Source organism: Meleagris gallopavo, chromosome 13, assembly GCF_000146605.3.
Source record: "Meleagris gallopavo isolate NT-WF06-2002-E0010 breed Aviagen turkey brand Nicholas breeding stock chromosome 13, Turkey_5.1, whole genome shotgun sequence".
In the NCBI taxonomy this organism is placed as follows: Eukaryota; Metazoa; Chordata; class Aves; order Galliformes; family Phasianidae; genus Meleagris; species Meleagris gallopavo.
The window spans coordinates 6743963-6768086 of record NC_015023.2 but is presented as its reverse complement, the minus strand read 5'-3'; the positions used below and the strand labels follow the sequence as shown (position 1 = coordinate 6768086).

The following is a 24124-nucleotide window of genomic DNA, read 5'->3' as shown; positions in this document are numbered from 1 at the left end:
CTTGTTATCTGAGTGGGGAGGTAGGTAAGTATTTTTGCACAGATATTTTGTATGTGGACCTATTTTTGATGGCCTAGACTTTGGAAACACCAGTCTATTAATTCTCCACGCTCTTTTGAGATAGCAATCTTGTCTGGTCTCATTTGATATCATTGGCAGAGCTGAAAGGAAGTTCACATTGTGAATACAGCTGAACCTTGGCATGCAGCTCACTGGTGGATCTCTGTTTAAAGGCTGCCAGTTTCAACTGTCCCAGGAAGACATTCTCATTTCATTTATAAGTAGGTTCAGCATGTGTTTGTATCCTTCATGAAATTGAGAGCATGTTAATAGTTGAAACTAAGTATAGAGGCAAAATACCAAATATTTTTGCTTCTTGGACAAAACAGTCGCATTCTAATCTATATATTTTTATATGTTCATTGGATTTGGATACGGCACACAAGGATATGCAGGCAGGCACATTATTTGATCACTCATAAATATTACTTTAATACCTCCATATTCTCCTTTAAAATTTCCTCATTTAGACTTCATTTTTCTATGCTGAATGAAACTTGACATCAGGATGAGATCACCAGATTCCCCTATTTCATCTGAGCTCCAAAATGAATAACTGATTTCAAAGGATAATTCCCTGGAGCAGCAAGGCCAATGAGTTCTTCAGATCAAAGGTCAGCAAAGCTCAAAGAGGATAATTTCTGGCATACAGTATTTAAACTCTCTCAAGGAGCGTACTGCAAGAAGTATCTTCTTCCTTTCCCAATAGTTGAACTCTTGTTTTTTGAGAAGACTAATTTGTCAGAGCACATTTTTCCTCTGTTACATAAATTATACATTAAAGTGAAAGCTTCCTATCTGAACACGCATACTGTACATCCAGAAGGTTTATTAAACTTGCCAGTGGAAGGGCTGTTCTGAACCCAGAAGGTACCTCTGTGCCATTGGCATCGTTTCTCTCTGAAAAACCCCATGGCCTGGAGAGGTCTGGTGCTCCATGCACACGCACGTGGCTTTCAGTGCAGCACAAAAGTGTAGTAGTGAATGCTCCGCAAGATGCTTCAACAGAAAAAAATCCATATATAAACAGAGCACTGGGGCAAGGAACAGTCACCTTGTGCAGGATCTGCTCCTCAGTTCTCTTAGCCCAAAGTCTGAGATGCTGAGATTTGAGATGCTTGTCCCTTGATAGATAAAAGACCCCTGTAGAAGTCTTTTGGACATTATGTATATCCTTGTACACTTAAAGGTAATTGTGATAAGGTGGATTTTTTTTCTTCATTGGTTGTCCAGTGTTCCAACAAAGCTAAGGGTCAAACCAGACTGGCTTTTATTTGTTTCACATTCACTAGAGCCAGATTGTGAGGGACTGTAAAAGTTCCCCATGCGAGTGTTTCAGTTAGGTTGGTTAAATCTGTCCATGTGGGGAGTTGGTCATTGATATGAAGGAGCCACTCAAAATTCCGGCACACAGTTAATAGTTAGGAAGAGCCTCTGTTAAGTAACTGCTAGTTATGAATGCCCGTGTTGCATCTTCATGTCCTGGTGTTTTCAGAATAAAGCAACTTTGCTGACTTAGGAGAGATAACCAAATGTCCTTTTTTATTTGTTTTGTGATGTTGTTGGTGTGTGTGTGTTTGGGGGGGGTGCATAGCTAGGAATTTCCAGGAATCTGGAGTTGCATTTATGGGCAAAGTGATTATAAAACATATGGTCCTTCAGATATACTCCAGAGTTCTGTGTGCACGTAATGTTTATCATATGTGCTTTCATTTTGGTAAGCACTCTACAAAAACCTCATTATAAACAATCTCTGCTCATCTGATAACACCAAATTAAGTGGGCAAGGAAACAAACTGTCACGATGTGAGCTTTTTCTTCAGCTGAACTTCCCAGTTAGCTATGTTTGGTGTAGAGAAACCCAACATGTGTAGAGTAGAAATCAAAGTCTGTCAGTGTGTGAGTATGTGTATAATGCAGTCTGTGTCTGCAGTGTGGCAGTGTGACTGCTGAGGCAGAAATGCTAGCTTTTGGAAATTCTGAGAGTATAAACTTATGGGAAGATTAATTTGAGGGGTTTTTTTTTTGCATGCAAATACTGCAGCACAAGATAAAAATACTGACTTGCAGGTCCACAGTCTAACAACATTTATTTGGAGGGGAAAAAGAAGAATTACTGCTGTGCTTAATGAGGTATGGCCATAGTATTGTTGGCAGAAGTATATGGATGTAAAAAAAAATATCTAAAAAGTTCCAGACTAGGGTTGAAAATCTGTGTATATTCTCATAACTCTAATGTATACAAAATTAATTTTCTTCAGATTGAATTTCATCATATGCAGGGCTGAGTTCCTCTGTAGGTGCAGAGGTGCAACTATTAACTTCCTGGACATTTGTCTCTTAAGCTGGTTGTATATGTGACCTGCTGATATGCTGTGATATGTGTCTGATAGCTGATAATATTTTGATGCTTTTTATGAGTACTACCGAATCATGTAAGTGCAAATGTTTTAACTTAAAATTTAGGTGAAATGTGTTTTTTTATACATATTTTTAAGGAAACCACAGCTTTAATCATTTTGGCAGGTTATTGTTACCTTTTAAGGTTTATGTGTATTTGAAGAGGGAAACTGGAGCAGAAAGAGGACTTCATTTCAGCTTCACTACTCCAGTCACTGCTGGTGAATGCAATGTGTTTGGCAACATGTCACATACTTACAATATTTTGCAAAATTATTCAACTTATTTACAGTAACAGTTCTGCTGATTTACATTTTCATAATACTCTGTTTGAACCTCCTGTGACTCTAGTGATATTTATAGGAGTGTCTGTGTACCAAAAGCTGTTGCTAGATTGTCTGCTGAAATTATCTTAGATGTGAAGTGAACACAAAAGCAAATCAAGTGTAATGATCCTCTCACACAGGTTTGCTGAAATCAATTTCACATATATATGATGACAAAATTGCAAAGATAAGACTACTTTGACATTTCCTTATAAATGTTTTTTTCTTAAATATATTTTTTGCAGTGGCTTTGCCTCCAGAGAAGACAGATGGAGTTTGCAGTGGAGATGAAAAGAAAGCAGAAAAAGAAAGTGACACACGCGCAGGTTCCAAGAAGCAACTAAAATTTGAAGTAAGTTTTCTGTATTCTAAATTTTTGCTGTAGTGACATAATTAAGGTAGAAAAATAGCTTGTAGATCAAACAGTGCATGTACATAGCTTTTTCCAATGATAATAGGTAAAGGGTGGAGTATAAATGGTACAATTCTCAGTGTCTTACTGTTGGTGATATTGGTCTTTTAGATTAGTATGTTTTATTTCCAGGTTTAAATGGAATATGATGATTCCTTGGTAGGCTCTGAAATGTGCAGTAAGAAGAGGTGTTCATTTTGATCCTCTATCTACAATCCTTTTAGAAGCAATTTATTATGCCACTTCTTGTGTTATGAGATCTTATGAGATTGACTTGTGTGGACTGTTGCACTTGGTTGAATCTTCTTGATGTAGAAGATAGTTGTAAAGCTTTCTTATCCATCAGCCTCCTGTGGCTGGGCCTCCGAAGTGAAAAGACCCTCACATGCTCCAGTGGATATCCACCTGATCAGACGGCAGGAGGAAGAGGATCCTGGGGGCAATAAGTCGGATGGTCTGTTTTCTTGCAGACGTACAAAAACTGCCAGACATTGTGAGCAGTTGGCAGGTTTTGTTTGTATAGGGAGTAATTTAATAAATATGAGTATTGAAATGTGCTGTCATCCAGCTAGAGGGTTGTCTGTCTTGGTGAACAGAAAGATAGTCTGGTACTGGCAAGAAACAGCACGAGTTTTCATCTCTCTGCGCTCCAGCAGACATGGCAGATTTCTGCCTTTCAGTGCTGTCAGCCTGTCACAGTAATGAGCTTTTCATTCCTCAATTGTTATTTAAAAGACCACGCAGCCACCTTGCAGCATGGCTGGGCGCTCATTTCCTTCTCCAGAGCAGGTTTAGTAGTCTGGTACAATTTATTTTTTACTGTTTTAGGCTGATTAAAAGGAGGCAGCTCAGCTGTTGCTAGGTGCTGGTGTGCCTTCAGGGGGAGGTGACTTTCCTGCCTTTTTTTTGCAAAGCGATAACTCTTTTTTGTAGGCACACTTTATATTCTCCTTTGAATAGCAGACATTTGCAGACAGGAAAGGCATGATAAATTGCAATTAACAGTGCCTTGATATTTGAACACTGGAGGACACCTGTCAACATGGTTGGTGCCAGTAGAGCTGGAACTCCACCGTACCGGCAAAGTCTGTGTTTGTTCCCAAGTAGTTCTTGGCATGCCATAAAGGTTAGCACTTGGTACCAGGCTCCATGACTAATGCAGGGAAGATTGCCACGGCTCTTAACTAAGCAGAGCACATCCTCACATAAAGATGTTATGTTAGGCAATGTGGGACAGAGAAGGATTAATCTGTGGCAAGGAACCAAGTATTGATATTTTTTCCCCTTGTTCTAGAAATGAAAGTTTTCTATGTAAGCTAGGGGCTGTGAGATTGGTAAATGTTTGAAAGGCGTAAAAGAATCTGAAACATGAGTGCTGAGACAAGAGGTCTAAATGTGAGGTGAAGGCGATTTGGCTTTTAAAGGTGCTGGAAATGTTTGTGTAATATGAAACGGTGTTTCCACAGTAGAGTGTGGGGCACTTGGCAGCTTTCAGCCGGGCTTGTTGCAACCGAGAGGAGACTGCCTTTGAACTCAGCAGGGGACAGGGAGACGGGTAACTGCTGTAGGGAATTGGTTTCAAGTCAGAAGATCAACCAGGTATTTTGAGCTCTGTCATGCTGAAGCTATTCAAAGCTGTTTATTTTACTTGTATACAGCGACTTTCATTTTAATTGCACTGTAACTTTTCTGTATTGTATTGTTGTGGCTCTGGATAATTCTAATTGCACAGGTCTTGAGAGAAAGCAAACCATTTGCACCCAGGTGACCAAAGTCAGTCAAAGTGCATCCTTTGTTCTTGACTGAAGGCTTGGTTTTGGTTTGGGGATTATTTTCCTTGAACAAATTGATTCGTTCAGGCTTTCCCCAAGTCATGCTCACTAGCAGAAGCGTGGCTCAGTACAGGCCAGGCTCCCGGCTTGCTGCTACCTGCCAGCCCCTGGGCAGGCTCTGCTTCAGGAGCTCCGTGGCACCGTGCTGGGCTGCGCCAGCTGGTGGCCTTTGGGTGTCAAGCATCTGATGGGTCTCACTGGTGGGGATTTGTGCTGTTTTGTATTAATGTCCGCTCCTGGGGCCATGGTGTCCTGCGTCATACTGTGACTGTTTCTGTTGTCTTTCTCTTTCTGACTTAAGCAGAGTTTTCTTTCTCACTTTTCAGTGAGAAACCTTATTATGTTCTAACAGCTTCAGGGACCAGTTTTCTTTCTTTGTGTTTTATACACTGAAGTAGAAAGTAGTATCTTGCAGATTGCTGGAAGCCTAGCCTAAAGGAGTTAAGATTATCATATTATTATGATGAGAATTCTTCTGTGTGGTGGACAGAGGACTATCTGGAACATATCCTGAAAGCTTCCTCCCATGAGAGAGGGAAGGAGGGAGGAAGAAAGCAAGTAGCCTCCTTCTATAGAGTCTCCTCTGCAAACAGGCCTTTTGCTTCAGGTAATCAGCTGCTCTTTGCATGTTTCTTAGGAATTGCAATGTGATGTGTCTGTAGAGGAAGATAACAGGCAAGAATGGACCTTCACACTGTATGACTTTGATAACAACGGAAGAGTCACACGTGAGGTAAGCACAGTACAGCTGCCCCTTTGTATGCAGCATTTGCTAGCAAGAGAAGTGTTTTATAACAGGAACATTTTTTCTTTTATGAAACGGAAGCGTCCTGCCAACTTAAACAGCAGTTTCCTTGGACCTTTCCCTCTTAGAAACAATCCCACCAGTAGCTTACTGTTTTAAGATGAACTGTACCACTTTTGAAGCTGTTGTTGTTTAATATCTGGGATTAGTCTTTTAAAAAATAGAGCTGGCATTTGGAGGGGAAAAATATCTGAAGCAACTGAACAACTAAACACATTGTCAAAATAAACCCCTGCAAATGTATATTGTTCTGGCTTCCATCCTGCTTTTCAGAGTTAAGCTAACCAAATAGCAAGGTTGCTTTCTGAAATTCTTTCCAGTAGGACTGACTATACTGTTCTGTTGTTTTCATGAATGTTAGGCTGATCTTTGCTTTCTCTTTCCAAGTATAAATAGTGTTCATGATACTTGCTGCAGTTCCAGAGTGGAAGAATGCCTATCAAAGCATACCTGTGTGTATTTTTTTATTATCAGGATGTCTTCAAGTTGTATGTCATGAGAAAATAAGAGGCCAAATAAAAGTTTGTGTAGATTAGAGTATGGTCTTTTTCCCATCCAGGCTGAATGAAACTTCTAGAAGAGTGTGTTTTATTTAGATTTTCCATATTGTGCTGTCATTGGTTTTTGTTGCAACCTGCTTACTGGCTCCCAGGCCTTTAGGTAATCAGCTGAAAATTGACAGTTTGTCTTTGTGGGCACATATGCTGGTATCTATGACAATTACTAAGAAATGATTGAAAGGAGTAAGGTAATACAGAAAGTGTACTGACATTAGACTACTAAGTAAAGGGCAGAAATCTAAAAGCCTAGAAGACTAAAGCAAATCTTTTCTGACGTTTATAATAAGTAGCTAAATACAGTGGTTCAAGGTTTTTAATGTGTGCGTGAGCATCATTTCTAGCTTTTTGTTGTCCCTACTGATAGTGGTTTGAATGGTCAAATAAAATCTGTGCCCCTCATACAAGACAGCGAACAGAAACAACGTTGCAGACCAACTCCAGTTTTCAATGAGAACTTAAGCTATAGTGAGAGAGAGGGGGGCAAGGGGAAGAAAGGAGGAAAAAAAGAAAAAAAAGGTTTTGTCTTTGTTAATGTATGGATGTATGGAACTGACAGCAGAAGAGTTAAGTAACTTGCCTGAAGTCTCACATGAACCTAGTGGCAGATTGAACTGCGATCCTTTGAGACCCAAGGCTAAGTCGTCTACCTGAACTGTCAAGAAAGGGGAAGAAACACAAAACACAGCAGAACCAAAACCCACACACATGGGTGTCCTTTACATTCAGGCATGGAATTCCCATTAACATTAGTGGGAGTTCCATGTGCTGAACATAATGAGAATATGCTTTTAAGTATGCATACAATAATTATTTGTGATTATGTGGTACACCAAAGGGTTTAATTTGACTGTACTTACAGAATATGTTACAGCCAAATTCTGCTTCTCCCTGGTACGAGAGCAGGCTGCAGCTTAACTGAAACCAAATCTGTGCAGAGATTGAAAATTATACTATGCTGAGGTCTGGAGGTTGCTAGAACCTGTGCCAAAAAAAAATATTCTTTTAACCAAGGGTCCAACTAGGTTGATAATTTTCAATTGTTTGCATGTGACCGAAGGTAGTAATTAATAGTAAGCACCATTGCAGTTTTCCAGTTTTATGTACTACTTTTGCAAGCTGTTCCACTGTCATTTGTAGAAAAGATCTTGTTTGATTTTCCTTTGTTGAATCCAGATGTAATTTAAGAGTTGGTTATGCAAGAGTGACTAATGATAGCATCTCATCCACAAAAGAGGAGTTTCTGTCTCTTCATATGATATAGAATTGCTTGTTCTATTAGGTTCTGAGACACCGACACTCAACATAGCGGACTTGATCCTGTAGTCTGTTAAACAGTTCTGCTCCTGATCCAGCAAAGGGCTTAACAATGGCAAATGCTAAAAATGTGAACAGTTTCAATTAAAATGAATGGGACACATGCTTTGAGTTAAGTGTGCAAGGCTCATTGCTGGATCAGCAACAGAACGGACAGTCTGAGGAAGAGAACTGAGTTGTAGCAATGCCATTCAGTGAGCTGATGAAAATGCTTTAAGAATCAGTCAGCTTTTCTAAACAAAGGTCCAGTGTTCTTTTGAGAAAAGATTAGTATGGTTCTTTTCCCATCTTGGAAAATTTCACTTGACTGTCTCCTGGATTTATAATGGGATTAAATAGTGAGATGAAGTTTCTTGTTAGTTTTCTATCTGCAGATTTTGACTTGCTTTAAAAAGTGAAATTGGTGCTATCATCCTTGTTTTTCTTCTTGGAAAACTGAAGCACTGGAGAAGGAAGTGACTTGTCTGCCCACATCCACTTCATTTGATTCAAATGTGTTGTTTAAAAACTTGGACTTCATGTCCAGAGAGTTTCTAAAGGATACACAGTTTAAAATGAAGTTTGTAAGAGACATGTAGGTGGGGTGCGATATTGCAAGTGGACTGAGTGCTTTATTCATGAAAATGTTTGAAAATTGTAAATAAGAGATGGATTCAGTCACTGGATAAAGTTTCCCTTGGGCTTTACCCCATGACAAGAGCATTCAAATTCCATCTTAGTGAAATTTATTCTGGATCTTAACAACATTTTCAGAACTTAATACTGCTTTAATTTCCTTCTAGAGTTTTCTGATTTATTCTCTAGTCTTTCTAATTAGAAACCCACATCTAGGCACACTTCTTGAAGGGATATACCCATGGAAGCATAATTATTGGGACGACAAATTAGAAAATCAGCAGTAGTTTCTGTTCTCAAAATAGTGTTTTTTCTGTCTTAGAAGATGATCATTTTTCAGTCCTTTTGGCGTAGTGAGAGATAATTTTTCCTATTCTAGTATGTATATGACAAAAGTTGGCTAATAATGTTTCCCTTCATTCCATAGACCATAAGAGGACAATTCATTATGTACCACAGGTCTTTTTAGAACTGACAGCTGCACTATAATTATCTTCATATGGATATTTGTAGTCAGACTTGAAACTTGGATAATTGAACTAATGTGTTTTGATCCATGAGGTTTTATGCTGAGCTCTGTGCGTGTAATTATACTTCATAAACATGGAGCATTTTTTTGCAGTTGGTTTTTTCTTGGAAAATATCATTGCTTTGGTGAATAGCTGCAGAAATAAGCACTCCAAAAAAGTTGCTCGTCTGGAGTGAAAAAGTAAAATTAAAAAAAAGTGCGAATTTATTCTAGACTGGTTGTTCAGTAGATAGCAAGTGAAGCTCCTTTCAGCCTCCAAATAAGGACGATTCAAAAATTTACATGATCAAACAAAGCTGATGTTGCAACAAAAACATCCTGCTGTATGTAAAAATCAGACTACAAAGAAGGTACAGATAAGACATTTGTACTTTTCTTTTTTCTGAAGGAGACATAATGAACTGATATTGATGTTTCTCTTCATACATTTTTAATGCTGAAAATGTTCTTTGTATTTTACACTAAATGCTGTTGTTTTTTTTCTCTTCTGTTTCTTTCCTTTTTTTTTTCCCTTTTTTTTTTTCCTTTAGATATTTTTGCTTGTATCTTCCTATGGGTGAAAAAGCATGAGGTTACTTCTGCATTCAGAACTCAGCACCAAATCTTTGACATGGGGAAGGATACTGGCTTTTCAGGGGGTAGCATTTTGTCACCCTGACCCTTCACTTGAAATTAGCTGTTTTTCTCTCTGTGACCATTGCATTAACTCATGATAAAAAAGCAATGATTGAAACAACAGGTAGAGGAGTCATGTCTATCTGTATTTGAGGGGTCATCATTTCAGCCCCTTAAATTGGTGGATTTGCACAAGAGAGAAATGTTAAGAAAAAATGCTTTCTGTTTTCATTTTGAATCGAGTCAAAGGCAACACTGGACTAGCAATGGTAATTAGAAGCAAAAAAAGAAAACTGGGAATCAGGACTTGCTAAACAACATAAGTTCTATAAGGAATGAAGAATCCTTAAACATAATTTGCTCTTGTTCTTTCTCTTGGACCCACTAGTTTCTCTGAAGTTTCTAAATTCCTATTAATCTCCTACTGGAGATCAGCAAAGAATTCTGCAGAAAAATGTGTGAGTGCACCACACATGTGTGGCCTATACTGTATGTTTCTTAGTATTTCTAATGCAAGAATTTCCAGCTATCTATTGAAGTTTCTCTTTTTAATATGCAATTGTTGTTAGTAGCTGCTTGAAAAAATAGGATGTGAGAAACAAAGATTAACACTGTTAAACCTTTCAGCCCTGGAAAAACCAACTGTGGTGCTCAATAAGCAAGACACAATTAAATCTGAATATGTCATTTGCTAGTTGTTTGGATACTACCCAAAAAGCCTTTGTTTTTCTCTTTATGGAAAATTATCACAGTTTCAGCTTTCTTACTTGATTAAAATAGCTATCCCAGCAGAAATACTGCACGCTTGCAACCTTTCAGAAGTCATTTGGATTAGCACAGTCCCACTAAATACAATTAGTTTGCTATAAAGGAGAGAGATCTTCTTTTCTTGTTCTCATTTCTCTTTACTGTTTAAAATAATAGATTATAAATCCACAATGATTTTTAAGTATGAATTGTTTAAAAGTACATTTCGGCACAAAAACCATATTTTTGGGACAGTGGGAAACGCTAAAAAATATTTATTTTTCATGTTAAAAAACACAGATGTTTGAGACGTGGGCTGGAACTTTGTGCTGGAGGTGCTGAACTGTCTTAAGGAAAGTAGCTGTAAAATGATGTGACTAGTAAGCACGGTAATATGCTGTGTGGAAAAGCGTGTTCTTTGGATGCTTTGGTAGATGATCCTGGGACATGTTGATCAGCCTGCCAGAGGAGAGGGAAATTTCACTGGGTTTTATTCTTGATTCTTGGCACTGAATTTCTTGATGGTGAAATGCACAAGTTGGCAGGTACAAGTCAAGCTTCATCCATGGGTTTAAGCAGTTCTTTAGGAAATGTAAATATAGATGATGTTTAGTGGGACAGGTTTCAAGAGGAACGTAAGTCACTCCCATCTGCCATGAGGCTTCTGGAAGATTACAATTATTTTGGAGGTAAATATAGGCATAGCTGTGAAACACAGTTATTGTAACATACTGTAATGGTCTGTGATTTGGCAGATGCCATTACCGTGTTAGTTGCCCAAAAAAGGCTAGGAGAAGGTAGTTTCAGTCACAGACCAAAAGTCATTCCTACCAGATCAGCGCCATAAGGAATTTGGAAGTGAAGCACCAACTGGAAAGCAGCACAAGGCTCAAGCTGCCTTGTAGCTTGTACCTCCTCAGCCAGGACTGTGATAGATGGTAGAACAGTGAATGACCCAAGCAGGTTTGTTGACCAAATCAGAACTGTCAGTTTGCTAAGACTTTCAAGCCCAAACTAGGACCACAAGTAAATGAATCCTATAATAAAAATGTTATTGTTGGTATTCAAAAGATCAACACAAGCATTAAGTGGTTACTTATGGATATCCCTAACCTCGATCTTGGTTTATATCCAGTCTAACGACCACATTCATTCAGTGCCAAAATGCAAAGCAGTTCAGATTGTTGTGGAAGAAGCTAAGTATTAAACACGTAATGAAATGCTAAGGCAGCAGACTTTGTGGCCACAAGATGTCCTGATCCCTTTTGCAGCCTCTTAAACTTCTGGGTGCCTGGACATTAATTTGGATTGACCCATGTTCTTTTGGCTGTGAGGTGCAAATTGTCCTGATATGATGTGTGCATATATTTCTGATTTGCCAAGTATGTGTCACACAAGTACTGCATCTGGCCTTCATTGCCAGCATTTGGGAGTGCTTTTAAAACTGCTGAGTCAAGTGGCTTGACAGACCCTCACAGAACAAGAGGGACAGACTGTATGCCAATTAGCAAGTTAAACCTCATCACCAGAAAAACAAGAGTGGATAGTAAAGATGGCTTTGCTATTGAAGTAAAAACAAAGGAAATGATAAGCTTGTACAAATACCTGGTATAGCTGGAAAAAGGGAGGGAAATAGATTGTTGTGAATGAAAGAGTTGATAATAATCTCTTGATAATAGTTTTGCATAGAAAGATGCCCTGTTGGCTAACCAACAGTTGTTGTGGAATGTATGGGAAAAGCTCCATTTCCCCAAGGTGCTGAGTGTGTGAGGCTCCATTAACAATAAATGTGCTGCTGTAATACTCTGCCAAAGAAGAGGTTTGGTTTGTGGAGGTGTAGGATTCTAGCAAAAAGCTTCTAGAATAAAATTTATGGAGAGTATATAGAAGACACGCATTTTGTTTGTCTGTTCTTAACTGGCTGCATTTTTCTTTTAGCTGAAATAAAAACTCAGCCCTTCTAGCTAGCTGTCAGATATGACTGCGTCTATCTAGAGGTCTGGGTACATTTCAGATTAGGGTGGATGTGTGAGGAGTGAGATGTGTTAAAGAACTGTGACGTGACTGCTAGATTGTCACTGAGCAGTCTTCCTCATTCAGACTTTAGACAGTGATTCTTGTCAAGGGAATGGAAAGTGACTATAGGTATGGCAGTAACAGCCCATTTAGAGACTTGTGGTGGAAAAAAAAATACTGCTTTTTAAGAATATGTTGTCTTCAACTCACACATCTGGAGAAATTTCACTGAGTGCAGAAAAATTCTAGAGCGTACAACTTAAGACAAAGTCTTGGCCTTCAAGCATCTAGTTATTGTTCTGCCAATGGATGGGGTTAGACACCAAGAAGTATGTTTATTTTACGTTTGCTTAAAGCGATGAGAACAAGTGAAATGATACTGCAAGAATAAAACAGAACAAGGTAGCGCACCCCTCCATTACTCCATAAGATCAATTACAGTGACTAAGAAAAGGTACATCACCAATTGCCCTAATACTTTACCATCATCCAGATCCGCAGTCTCTGGGGAGCCCTAGTTGCAGCGAGGATTTGGAGAGCCTTTCCTGGCAACTGGGAGGTCCTACGCAGTGCGTCCACTCGTAGGTGAGGTCTCCAACTTTGCTACAAGAAGCTCCAGCTTCTGTATTTGAACAAACAAGTTTATGTGACAGTTAGGCAGAAACATCTGGTTTCATTCTCCTTTTTTGGATTCTACCTCAATCCTGGCTAGAGCTTAAGGAGGAACCAAGGAAGTTTTTGTACTAGGAGGCCTTGACGCTATTCTTCTAAACAAGGAAAGGTTCGTCCATTCTCATAACGCTTTATCTAAGCTACATCTCTTGCAAATGAGATGTTTTGCTCAAGATACATATTTCACTAATGATCATACATATTTCACTAATGATTGGATACTGATAACGCTTGGTTGTGAGAGTCACGTAGTGGTCAACTTCAGTTTGAGGCCTACTGTTCAGTCCTTAGTTCTTCAGTTATTCAATCTGGCTACTGATCTGGAAGATCGTTTACTGTAAAGCCATTTGTCCTGGCCATAAATTAGTATTTCTTTAATACTGTGTGAGCAGAAATTAGTATTTTCTGTGTCACCTTCAAACCTGGTTAGATAATGAGGATTGTGTGATATTCTGGCTACAAAAGTGGTGTTTCTGCTGGGGGTTTCTTCTGTTTAAAACAATGAAAATGACTAGTGTTTACTCCAGTATAGCTGGACATGTAAGCATTTGCTCATGCCTCATTGCCTTCAAAGATGTGCACAAGAATGTTCTATAATAGACTGCAATGGATAATCTCTGCTATTCAAAATTGTAATTTCAGAACTGGTAGAAATTTTGCAAAGTAAGCTAGGTCACAGTACAGATATGGTTGAGTAACAGACAGGCTGCTTCCAAACCTGAAGTTTACAGTTCTGTCACATCTCTTACTAGCTTTCCTCTATATAATCATCCAGTTAGGCATGCAAGAAGAAAAAAGCAAGTAGTAAGATTTACTGAGGATGTAAAAATGTCCAAATTTTTCTTCTTTCTGCATTTTTTTTGGTCAAGTGAACTCAATTTTTCTGCAGAATGAGTAATTATCCCTGAGTTCTACTGAAACCAAAAGAAAATAAAGGCAGAACACAATTTCATTCACTCATATCATGTTTTGGAAACCTGAATACCTTGTATTTTAGTTATTGTTTTGATCTGGTTTGCCCTCTTTCATAAATCTTTTTATGAAACCATTTGATGAAGAAAGAGTATAGATCAATTTGAATCATTCCTTCTGTGTCTGTCAGATCTTTTACAGCCTCTGTTGGGAAAAACTGGGTGCTAACAGAAGAGAAAAATTTATCCTTTTATGCAAGGTTCTGTGCAAGAACCTGAATTCAGTGACTTCTGAGCATATTTAAGCATTTAATAGTCTCAGGCCTAAACTAGTCTTGAGTATTAAGGTTGTAGGATTCATACAGTTTTTACAATGTTGTATCTTTTTGTGTTTCAATCCATCATAGGATATTACCAGCTTGCTTCATACCATCTATGAGGTAGTTGATGCATCAGTAAACCATTCTCCTAGTTCCAGTAAAACTCTGCGAGTGAAACTTACTGTGGCACCAGATGGCAGCCAGAAGAAGAAAAGTATATTGTTAAATCATACTGGTAAGGATGTGTGATCAGCAACGGGGAAAAAAATTATGAAAAATTTTAAGGGGATCTTAAACATTCATCTTCATATTTTGTCAGTACAAATAAATAATTAAGGCAAATAATTCTGTGGGTATTTCAAACCCCATTAATCTGTTTTAAGTTCTTAGGTACGAAATTGCCTACATTGCTATCCATGTATGCTAAGCTAATTAGGGTTCTATTTCCGATTGACTTTTTTCTCTTGGCAGCAACAAGAGGAAAAATTGTGTGTGTTGTGTAATTGTGTTTGCATACTGAAAGGCAGATTTAAGGCCTTTTCTATTTATGCCACTTTAACAGTGCTATTATTACAGTGTTCAGTTTGTGTGAAAACAGGTGGGGTATAAAAATTCTTTTTGCAAGTACCTATCACTGTTTCTGGATAAAAATAAACAGTTAAGCATAACTGAACTTCGTGAGTCAATGTGTAAAAATTGCACACATTTTTTTAATACTGGAAGTGCACGCCATTATAAAATGGCTTATACTATGATGGGTTGTTCATCTTAAATTCACTCTAATAATAGCTGTATGAACGTAATTGCTTCAGTAGGTTAAGTAGTAAAATTCTTACAGTGTTTTGTGTAATACTTCAGTAGAAAATGTGGGCACCTTATCCAGGAGAAAAGCCTTGATATCTTGGTTTTAATATAGACGTCTACTCAGCCAAGTGCAGACATAAGAAAATTTGCGCTGCTGGAAAGCTTTGTCATGCATTAGTGCAAGATTGAAATCCAAACTACCAAGCCCTCCTGAGGGACAAGTTTATCAGTGTGAATGTGGCTCCATTTAACCAACCAAATGGCCCTCAGCCCAACCCTGACTAATGTCCTACAGCCAAGGTTGTGTCTGCTTAAAATCTGTCCTGTGGGCAAAAGCACTTTCAAGAAGGCTTTATGAAATGATGCATCACATCTTGATCTACGGACTAGAAAAATTGTGTTTGCCATGTAGCATGTTAGTTATACTGACTAGGAAGGACAGCAATGTGAGAATAATGTCTTTTTTCTTGCTGGCAGATTTGCAGAGTGCAAGGCATAGGGCTGAAAGCAAAGCCAATGAAGAGTTAAGGAGCTCTGAAAAAAAGCAACGGGCTTCTCTCAGGTAAGGGAAAAGAAATGAGTCTTCTGAGAGGAACTGGATGGCTTTGAGGAATCCTCAACTATTGATGAATGTGTATTTATTTATTTATTTAAAAATATTAACGCAGCAGCATTAGAGTGTTTTTTCTCCCTGCAGCAGGCAGCTGATAGTATCAATGTGAATACTTTGTACAAAAAAGCAGCAACAAGGTTTTGATTACATTTTAGGTTCTTTCTTTTAAGTGGGAAAGTTCTTTTCTTGCATTTTCTTCTGTCTGCTCCTCAGAGGACATGTAGTGTCTTTCTAGATGATATCTGCAGATACTGTACCTATTAGTGAACTTTAAGGAATACAACACAGCCTTCTGGCTAAAAGTGTCCTGAAGTCTTTTCATCTTCATAGATGCCAGAGCCTGCCTGTCCCCGTTCTCCTTTCAGCCCACCTTTTTCACTGGTCAGTTCAATTAGATCCAGGCTGTTTTGACTCATTCTTGCTCAATGGATCATAACCACTTCTCCTACTGCCTTTCCTCCTGAAGAAAGCAGCTTTGAGCTGGCATTGGAATGTTGAGCAGAGTGAGGGGAAAATAGAGCTTGTAGCTGAGGAGCAGACAGAATCAGCTATGCACAAAGCAGTCTTCATAGGGCATGTCCTACTGAGTATGCAACATCCAGAGCTTCCAGCATGCTGCTAGCTTCATGCTCCCTTCTTCTGCAGTGGTTCTGGTTACAGCAGCTGTGGGTGGCTCAGCCCTGCTGGCAGAGTATGTTTGTGCAGTTAGCGGAAGAAAATTCACCTCATTTAGTAGAGTGGCTGTCTCTGCTGACTCCCACCTGCCATAAACCCTGCTTCCCCACTTCCATATCAGGTGCTCCTTTATTAATTAGTTATTAAGTATCACTTGTGTAAGAATTAGCCTGCTGCCTTAGAACCAATACAGTTGTTGTAATCTTGAAGAAAAACTAGGACCATTTCATTTCATTCCTTTTTTTTTAATTCATGAAATTCCGAAAACATTTTACTACTTGAAAAAAATGCCTGTTTGTTGTTTTTCAATGGAATCCAGCCTGCATGACTTATACAGAATCACAGAATGGCTTAGATTGGAGAGGACCTTAAAGATTATCTAGTTCCAACCCCCTGCCAAGTGCTAGTTCAGGCTGCCCAAAATCCCTTCCAGCCTCGTCTTGCCACCAGAGATGGGGTATCTACAACCTCTCTGAGCAGCCTGTTCCAGTGCCTCACCACCCTCTGAGTAAAAAATTTCTTTCTAACATCTAGCTTAAATCTAACCTCTTTTAGTTTAAAGCCATTTCCCCAGAATGCATCCATTTCCAGTAGAGCACAAGCACAGTAGTTTCTTTTTTGAACAGCTGTGGGTACACTTGTAGCCATCTAGAGATCAGACAAAAAAGGACTTTTAGTTCTTTCCTAACAGAATGTACAGTATTATTTTGGATGCCAGTCCTGAGCAGGCTTTTTCTTCTGAAAATGTGTAATCATGCCTTTTGCAAGGCTGGCAAGAATATGTGTCCACCCTGTTATCGTGACTTCTTTCTGGCACTGAACTTCAGACTATGTGCTAGTCATTTGCAATGTATTTTTCAAGTGTTAAATTTTTTACAGCTAGGAAAAATGTTTGTCTCTCAGTCAAGGGTAGGTGTGCTATTCCTTTTCTGAACTGGGTATTTTGATGGGTAGAAAAATAAAACAAATGCAGGTGAATCTGATACATTTTAATGTAGATCTGTTGCTCCAAATAGGTCATTTCAGTGTGTAGTATCAGTTTCATTTAGGACTTTCTACTTCATGCTAAGGAAGAGAAAAATATTTACAGAAATGCTATAGTAATCATATTGCATTTGTATTTGTTTCTTCCGCTGCAAAATAAAAATCAATTCTGGCTTTCCTTAGATTTAGGCTACTTATCCAAAAGAAATTGAGTTTAATAAATTTATCAGAAGGAAGAGCACTCAATTTCATTAAAAATGACAACAAAAATGTGCCTCCCTTTTCTGGACAGAGTAAAAATGTTAGTTATGCCATTGTCTGAATGGCAGCTGGATTAAATTTCAGAATTAAAGATGACTTCTGTTAGTAACTCTGTACAAAATCTTTTGTGAAATAAAGAGCACTGAGTATAAACAGAAAGTTTTTGCTTACTGGTCTAAAAGTGGTCCCTAGGTTTCCACTGACAAAGGTTTGCTCTTTAAATATAATGGACTCTGATAATCTATTGCAAAAATCCTCTTTCAGTTTTAAGTCCCTCTCTTATCCACCTTTAAAGTCCTGTTTTTGGAAATGTTTCAGGAATGGCACTCTTTTCATTCATATCCATAGGCACAGAGGCACCAAATATGGGGTTAGATGCTTGGCCCTGCTGCATTTGTCTTTCTCATCCTTTTGCTAGGAGGCTTCTTAGAGTGGACAAAACCGTACCTTTGCAGAGCAGCATCAGGCAACTGTCAACATCTGACAGTTTTTGTTCCATCTCATTAAATGTGGACAGGACAAAGAGTCTGGCTACTGTGTGTGCTGCATTGGTATTGGTGCACTCTGGCTAAATTGCTGTCAGGAAAGCTGAGCCTCATCACTATCTCATGATATTAGCACTGAAGCTTCCCCTCAAGAGCAGCAGTGAGAACTTGTGAGAAGTGCACACATTTCACAAATTCAGTCACTTAGGAATTCTAGGCAAGATGTGATTAATATTCAAGATAGAATGGATAGGAATGTTTTTATCCTGAAGGTGGGAGATAAATGGGTTAGATTTTTCAACTGCTGGAAGCTACAGGCAGAAGTTTTCACCTGTAGGGCTGATGCAAGTATCAAGATCAAGCAACTACATTCATAGCTAGCTTGCCTGGCATGCAAGGTAGAAAATGGTGGTGGAAGAGAGCTGGCAGGCAGCTCTGTGAGTTGGATATCCTAATGCCACCCTGGTTTGTTTGGTTTAGTGCAACATGGAAAATATGATGCACAACAGCCTCTAAACATCTTAATTTTACTATGGATGCACATTCTCTCTCACTCTTTCTTCCCTGCTTGATTTATCCCTGGCTGCCCTAAGCTGTATGTTATCTGTGAGTGTGGCTTTCAGGAAATGTCTCTGCATTTTTCTGCCCAGAACTCTGTCACCACTCTATTCCATTTACCCACTGTGTTGCTGTATACTTACCATTAGAATGACAGTCCAGTGTGGAGTTTTAGACAGAGCTTTCATACACTCCACAATTCTTAAGTAGATGCCTTTTTTTATTTAAAACAAATATATATCATAGAATCACAGAATCCTTAGAGTTGGAAGGGATATTTAAAGGTCATCTAGTCCAGAGCTCCCCTGCAGTGATCAGGGACATCCACAGTTAGATCAGGTTGCTGAGAGCCTGGTCCAGCCTGGCCTTGAAAGTCTTCAGGGATGAGGCTTTCACCACATCTCCAGGCAACCTGTTCCAGTGCCTCACCACCCTCGCTGTCAAAGACTTTTTCCTTATATCCAGCTGAAATCTACTCTCTTTATCAGTAGCAGAAATGTGTATTCTTACACTCTGTGTGTGATGCATGCTTGATGCATGCCTGGATATTCCCACACACAAGCAGAAGAGCACTGTGTTGCTGGGTGCCAGATGGCTCCATTCTCAGAAGTACTTTTAGTTCTCTCTGACAGTGGAGCACATCTCTCATCAGTGTATAATTGCTTTGCTGTGTATATTTGTATTGCTGAACACCATCTTGCATGCAAGAAAGCTATTAGAATGGAGGGCTGTGGCAGTACTGACATAGCTTTTCTTCAATATCTTGATGAGAGATGGAATTTATTACAAGAAAAAAAAAACAGGTTCTCTATTAATTTTGTTTTCAACAGACAGTGCTGTGTGCAGTGTTACTTAATGTGCTGGATCAAACCCAACAGTGTTTTTTTTTTTGAGGGTTGATTGTGCATTGTCTTCAGTGCTTGTGTTGTGTTGTGCTGATAGTTTCTATAGACAACTTAACCTGGCAACATCAGTTAGCCAAGTTCTACCGCAGAGATCTCTTAAGTTGATTTGCTAAAGAGTAACAACCTTTAAAGATGTGTCTTTGCAGGTAGGGTACCTAGCTGGCAACCTATCTAGAAAAATAAAGAACATCTGGACATTCCCTCTTTTTGACAGTACCACATGTCACTTCTGAAATTCAAAGCTGACTCAGTCTTTACAGCTTAGCTGCTTTCCTGGAAGACTCTTCTTCATTCAGGAGACTCTACCTCTACCAAATTATTTTCCAGGTAGTCAAGTCTTATGACATTACTCAAAGAACCTGAAGACCCCTGTGTGACACAGACACTAGGAACTCAGTTCTATAATGTCCTGAACAGTGTGACCCTAGACCAGGAAAGCAGTTCATGCCACAGAGCAATTTCCAGTAACCTCTGGAAATCTGGAAATGTGTTAATAGACTACAAAAAGAGTACTTGCCACCATATAGAATGGAACCTGTACTTAGCAACTCATATAAGATACAAGGACAAATTCCAGTCTTAGGCTGACATCACTGCAGTCACATGGAGTATATGAAAAAGCAGAGCATCTTGTAGTCTTCGAAGTGAAGTATCTGAATGACAGGCAGTTCTTGTGCTATTTGTTATATTGAAAATACATTGCTCATATCTGCAAACATCCACTTAAACTGCTGAATTAAATTGTTGGGCAATTATAAATCTCTAGCTGACTCTTTTTCTGTCTCATAAATGAATGGTATTTCAGATATTCATTCACAGGAAATAGTTCTGCTATAAATAAAATTGCAAAGCTGAGCAGGAAAAGGAGTTGAGATTCTGAAGCCAGTGGCTGATGTGACCTTATTATTTGTGTTTTGGAAAGCAGCAGTTATCTCCAGGTGTCCTACCAACACCTCTTCTTCCCAGATTCTCTCTAGTTACAACACCTGCTGCTTGTCTTCCTGAAGCAGATACACAAGTGTGTATCTGACACAAGGCTTACCCCAGTCCTCACACTTCTAACAGTGGGGGGGACAGAGGTGAATCGAACAGCAGGCATGTCCAGATTAGAGAATCTGTTGAATGGTTTGGCTCTAAGACAGAATGTAATAAATCCTTGAAGTATTTTTATTTGGTTTTGTATATGTGATGCAATTGGAAAGCCTCCTTTGCTTTGCAACATCTGGGTCAATTTATATTAGAGGAAAGAATAGTCAGTTCAGGCCTATCAACTTAGCAAATCTGGTCACCCAGAATTTCAAGCATTTGTTGTTTCTTTGTGAGCTGTTCCTGTCACTTCAAAGAGGCCATTAGTTGTTGATTTGCAGATGGTGATAACAACAACAAAGAACTTCTGCTGAATTGTAATTTTGCTTTCTGCTGACAGATATCACCAGAGTGAGAACAATCCAGAGCAAAGTGAGTGCTATCGTCATTGTGTTGATGAGAACATTGAAAGGAGAAACCACTATTTGGATCTTGCAGGAATAGAAAACTACACATCAAAGTTTGGGCCAGGTAATTTGGTAGTTTATGTTGCAAGCTTTTGGTCTTTTCTTTCTTTAGTTGAATGTTCCGTATCAGGGGAAAGGAATTTTGAAGGAAGAGAATTGTACGAATGCTGCAAGGTGGAATCACAATGGAGTGGTTAAAAAGCCTACTTTGAAGTACTTGTTTGTGTAGGTAAACTTGGAGGTGAGCCTAGGAGAACAATCTTTGTATCTCAACTATTAAATTTAGTCTATGGGTGAGGTGAGGACTGATTTTTGGATAGTAGAGGTCATTCTCAAGATGCTACCAGCATATATTTGGAGGGTTTTTTTGTACTCATTACAGACCAAAAAATCAGAGAATATGGGTTCATATCTGGAATTTTGCTTTCGGTTCCCCAGTTAAAGTGATTTGGATTTCCTCTCTCCCTCTGTCCTCTGTCAAGTTCTTACTATTCTGCTCATAGTTATTTTGTTGCATTTCAAATAGATGAATGGAAGAGAATGAAATGTAAGAACTTTTATATACATATAATGGAATATATGTTTACATATGTAGATATATGTGTGTGTATTATTTACTAATCAAAATTATTAAATGCAGTTAAACTAGACAGTTATAATTGCATTTACTTCCTTAGGAAAAATTCACTCTGCTGATCATGCTATCCCTGCCAACTGTATGTTACTAATTAAAACTTTGAAATATTAGATGACTAATTCAGCTTGTTATTCTCTAGGATCTCCTCCAGCAGTTCAAAAACATGACCCACCAAGCAGAGTTGTGAGTCAAACTAGATCCCGTTCTCATGAACCTGAAACCTTCCATGCCCACCATAGGAAATCTCAAGTGGTGGATCCAAGCCACATCAATCTGGCTGAGAGTTCTTATGCCAAGATTGCAGAAATCCAACAGAGGCTCCGGAACCAGGACTCAAACAAGCACTTTGTGAGATCTCCCAAGGCCCAGGGTAAAAATGTTGCTCCTGTGCATTCTGGAAGGGCAGTAAGAAATAAACCTTTTCAAGCAGGGGCCATGTCAATGGCTTCCCCAAGTGCACGGGTGGGCCAGAATCTTCCTTATCTCCCCTTGCAGTCTCAACAGGTTCACAAGAAGCATAAGCAGAGAGCAAAGGAGAATCACCAAATGTGCAAAACCTTCCAGTCTCCAGGGACAGTTGTGGAAAAGGAACATGTGAGAGACCTGCCAACAGTCATTCTATATGAAGGTCAAGTTGGACAAATGATACAGAGACATGAACACCACCACCACCACGAGCACCACCACCACTACCATCACTTCTACCAGACATAAAACGGATCCCACCAACATCCTCCAGGAATCATCCCATATGAAGGAAGCACGTTCTTGTGACACCAGAACTAAGGCATTACTGATTAATATTATTGTTACTCCATTAATATTCAGCTAGCATTTATTTTAGAGGTTATATGGAATTCTTGAAACTTACCCTATTTATATGTTGTGGAACTGCATAGCTTACTTAAACAACTTGTGGATTTTTTTTTTTTAAGTGGCTTGTAAAACAGCAAACAGCCATAGCTTTTTGAGCTGTGATTTAATGCAGGTCGTCAACGCACTTCTTTACAAGTACTACTTCCATTGTAGAAGGAAAGATACTTCAAACACTATTGCAGACATCTAGCTTACCAGTCTGCTTGCTGTATGTCGGCTGATCGCACACAAGCCTTTTATCAGGGGAGCAATGTTCGAAATTTTGGACTCCAGAGATGCTCAGAATAACAGAAAATACAAACAGCTGCTACCTCTACTATTATTCAGATTTTATTTTCTTTTTATTGATTGTAATGTGCTACAGGGGGAATTTTAATATACTGCATTGGTGTAGCCTGTTTGTGTTCACATCCTTTCAAATTATCTTAATTAGCTGGAAATATTAGCTATACTTGTCAACAGAGCTACATCTGTACAACTTCACTTTATTTTCTTTGAGATTCTTCACTGACACAAATACAGTTTGTTATGTCTGGGTAGTATTTAAATACACTTTTTTTTTCTCTTGCTTACTCTACATTCTGTTTGGGGTAACCATTTGAAAAGAGGAGGATGTGAAATGGTGTTCTCAAAACCATCACTAAACTTTAGTGCTTGGGCCATAAGTATAATTGATGGGGGTTTGGGAAGGAGAGGGGTTATTTAGGGTTTTTGTTTTGTTTAAATCCACAGTTCTTTGTTTTGAGAAAGAATTGAGGAAAATATACTTTCTCACTTTAAATGTTGGCAAATATATATAAGATATAAATATAAATATATATATATAAATATGCACACTCTCAGGTACATTTTGTTGTGTTTTAGAGATCTGTGGTTTGAGTATTAACATAATGATTTTTTTCAGTAACAGTGACATTATGAAACACGTAACATGGCATTTTCATAGGTGCCTCCAATTTAAATTTCTGCAGCACCTACCAGTTTGTGATTCTCCCATTTTAGAGACAATTCAACATGTAAAAAAAGATCTTTCACAGTCATTCTGGCCTCTTCTGCTTTTTTTATATCAAAGAGCTTCCTTTCCATGAGGGAGAATGAGACCATGCTCACAAGACCTTACTGGCTGCTGAGAAATTTGAAAGTCGAAAGCAAATTGGAAAAGTGAAAAAAGGGTCAGTCCAATCAAGATTTACTTTCTGTGGGGCCCAGCTTTATGATACATTTGGTTGGGTTTTACAAAAGTCACTGTTTTGCAGGTGGAAAGTGACTGAAAATCGCCTATGTTGCTTTTGGTACTTTGAAGTAGGGAACTCCTCACATAAAAATATAACTGTTCTATCAAACATATTTGCTTTTGGTTTTAATTATTTTAAATGTTGTGGTATTTTGTCTATAGTATATATTGTAAAATGTAACTATCCCACATTGTTATAAGCCCTTCATGACTATCTTTTCTCTGACTAGAGTTGATCCAAAAAGGAGTGCTGACCAGAACTGCTGACCACTTTTAGAGGGATGTTGCCCTTCCTCAGAATGCAGAGACGTCAACTTTTAAATAAAAAGTTGAAGGCTTTGCCTTCTTTTGGAATGGGAATAGAATCGCTGCTTCTTGGTAAATAAGTCCATCTTTTGTCTCCCTGAATCAGCAGTTGTTTGGGCTTCTTGTCCTCTTTAAAAAAAATATATGCTTTTTTTTTTT

The 24124-nt window shown here is 38.7% G+C and overlaps 1 protein-coding gene across 1 annotated transcript; it reads left to right on the top strand.

Annotated features, from left to right (window-relative positions):
- Positions 1-3000: 3000 nt before the first annotated feature.
- NKD1 (NKD inhibitor of WNT signaling pathway 1) lies at positions 3001-24124 on the top strand (the record flags this gene model as incomplete). Its single annotated transcript, XM_031555399.1, has 6 exons — positions 3001-3138; positions 5668-5763; positions 14222-14369; positions 15416-15500; positions 20846-20976; positions 21689-24124. Coding segments are annotated over 6 exons (1173 nt in total), but the record flags the coding sequence as incomplete, so codon positions are not given.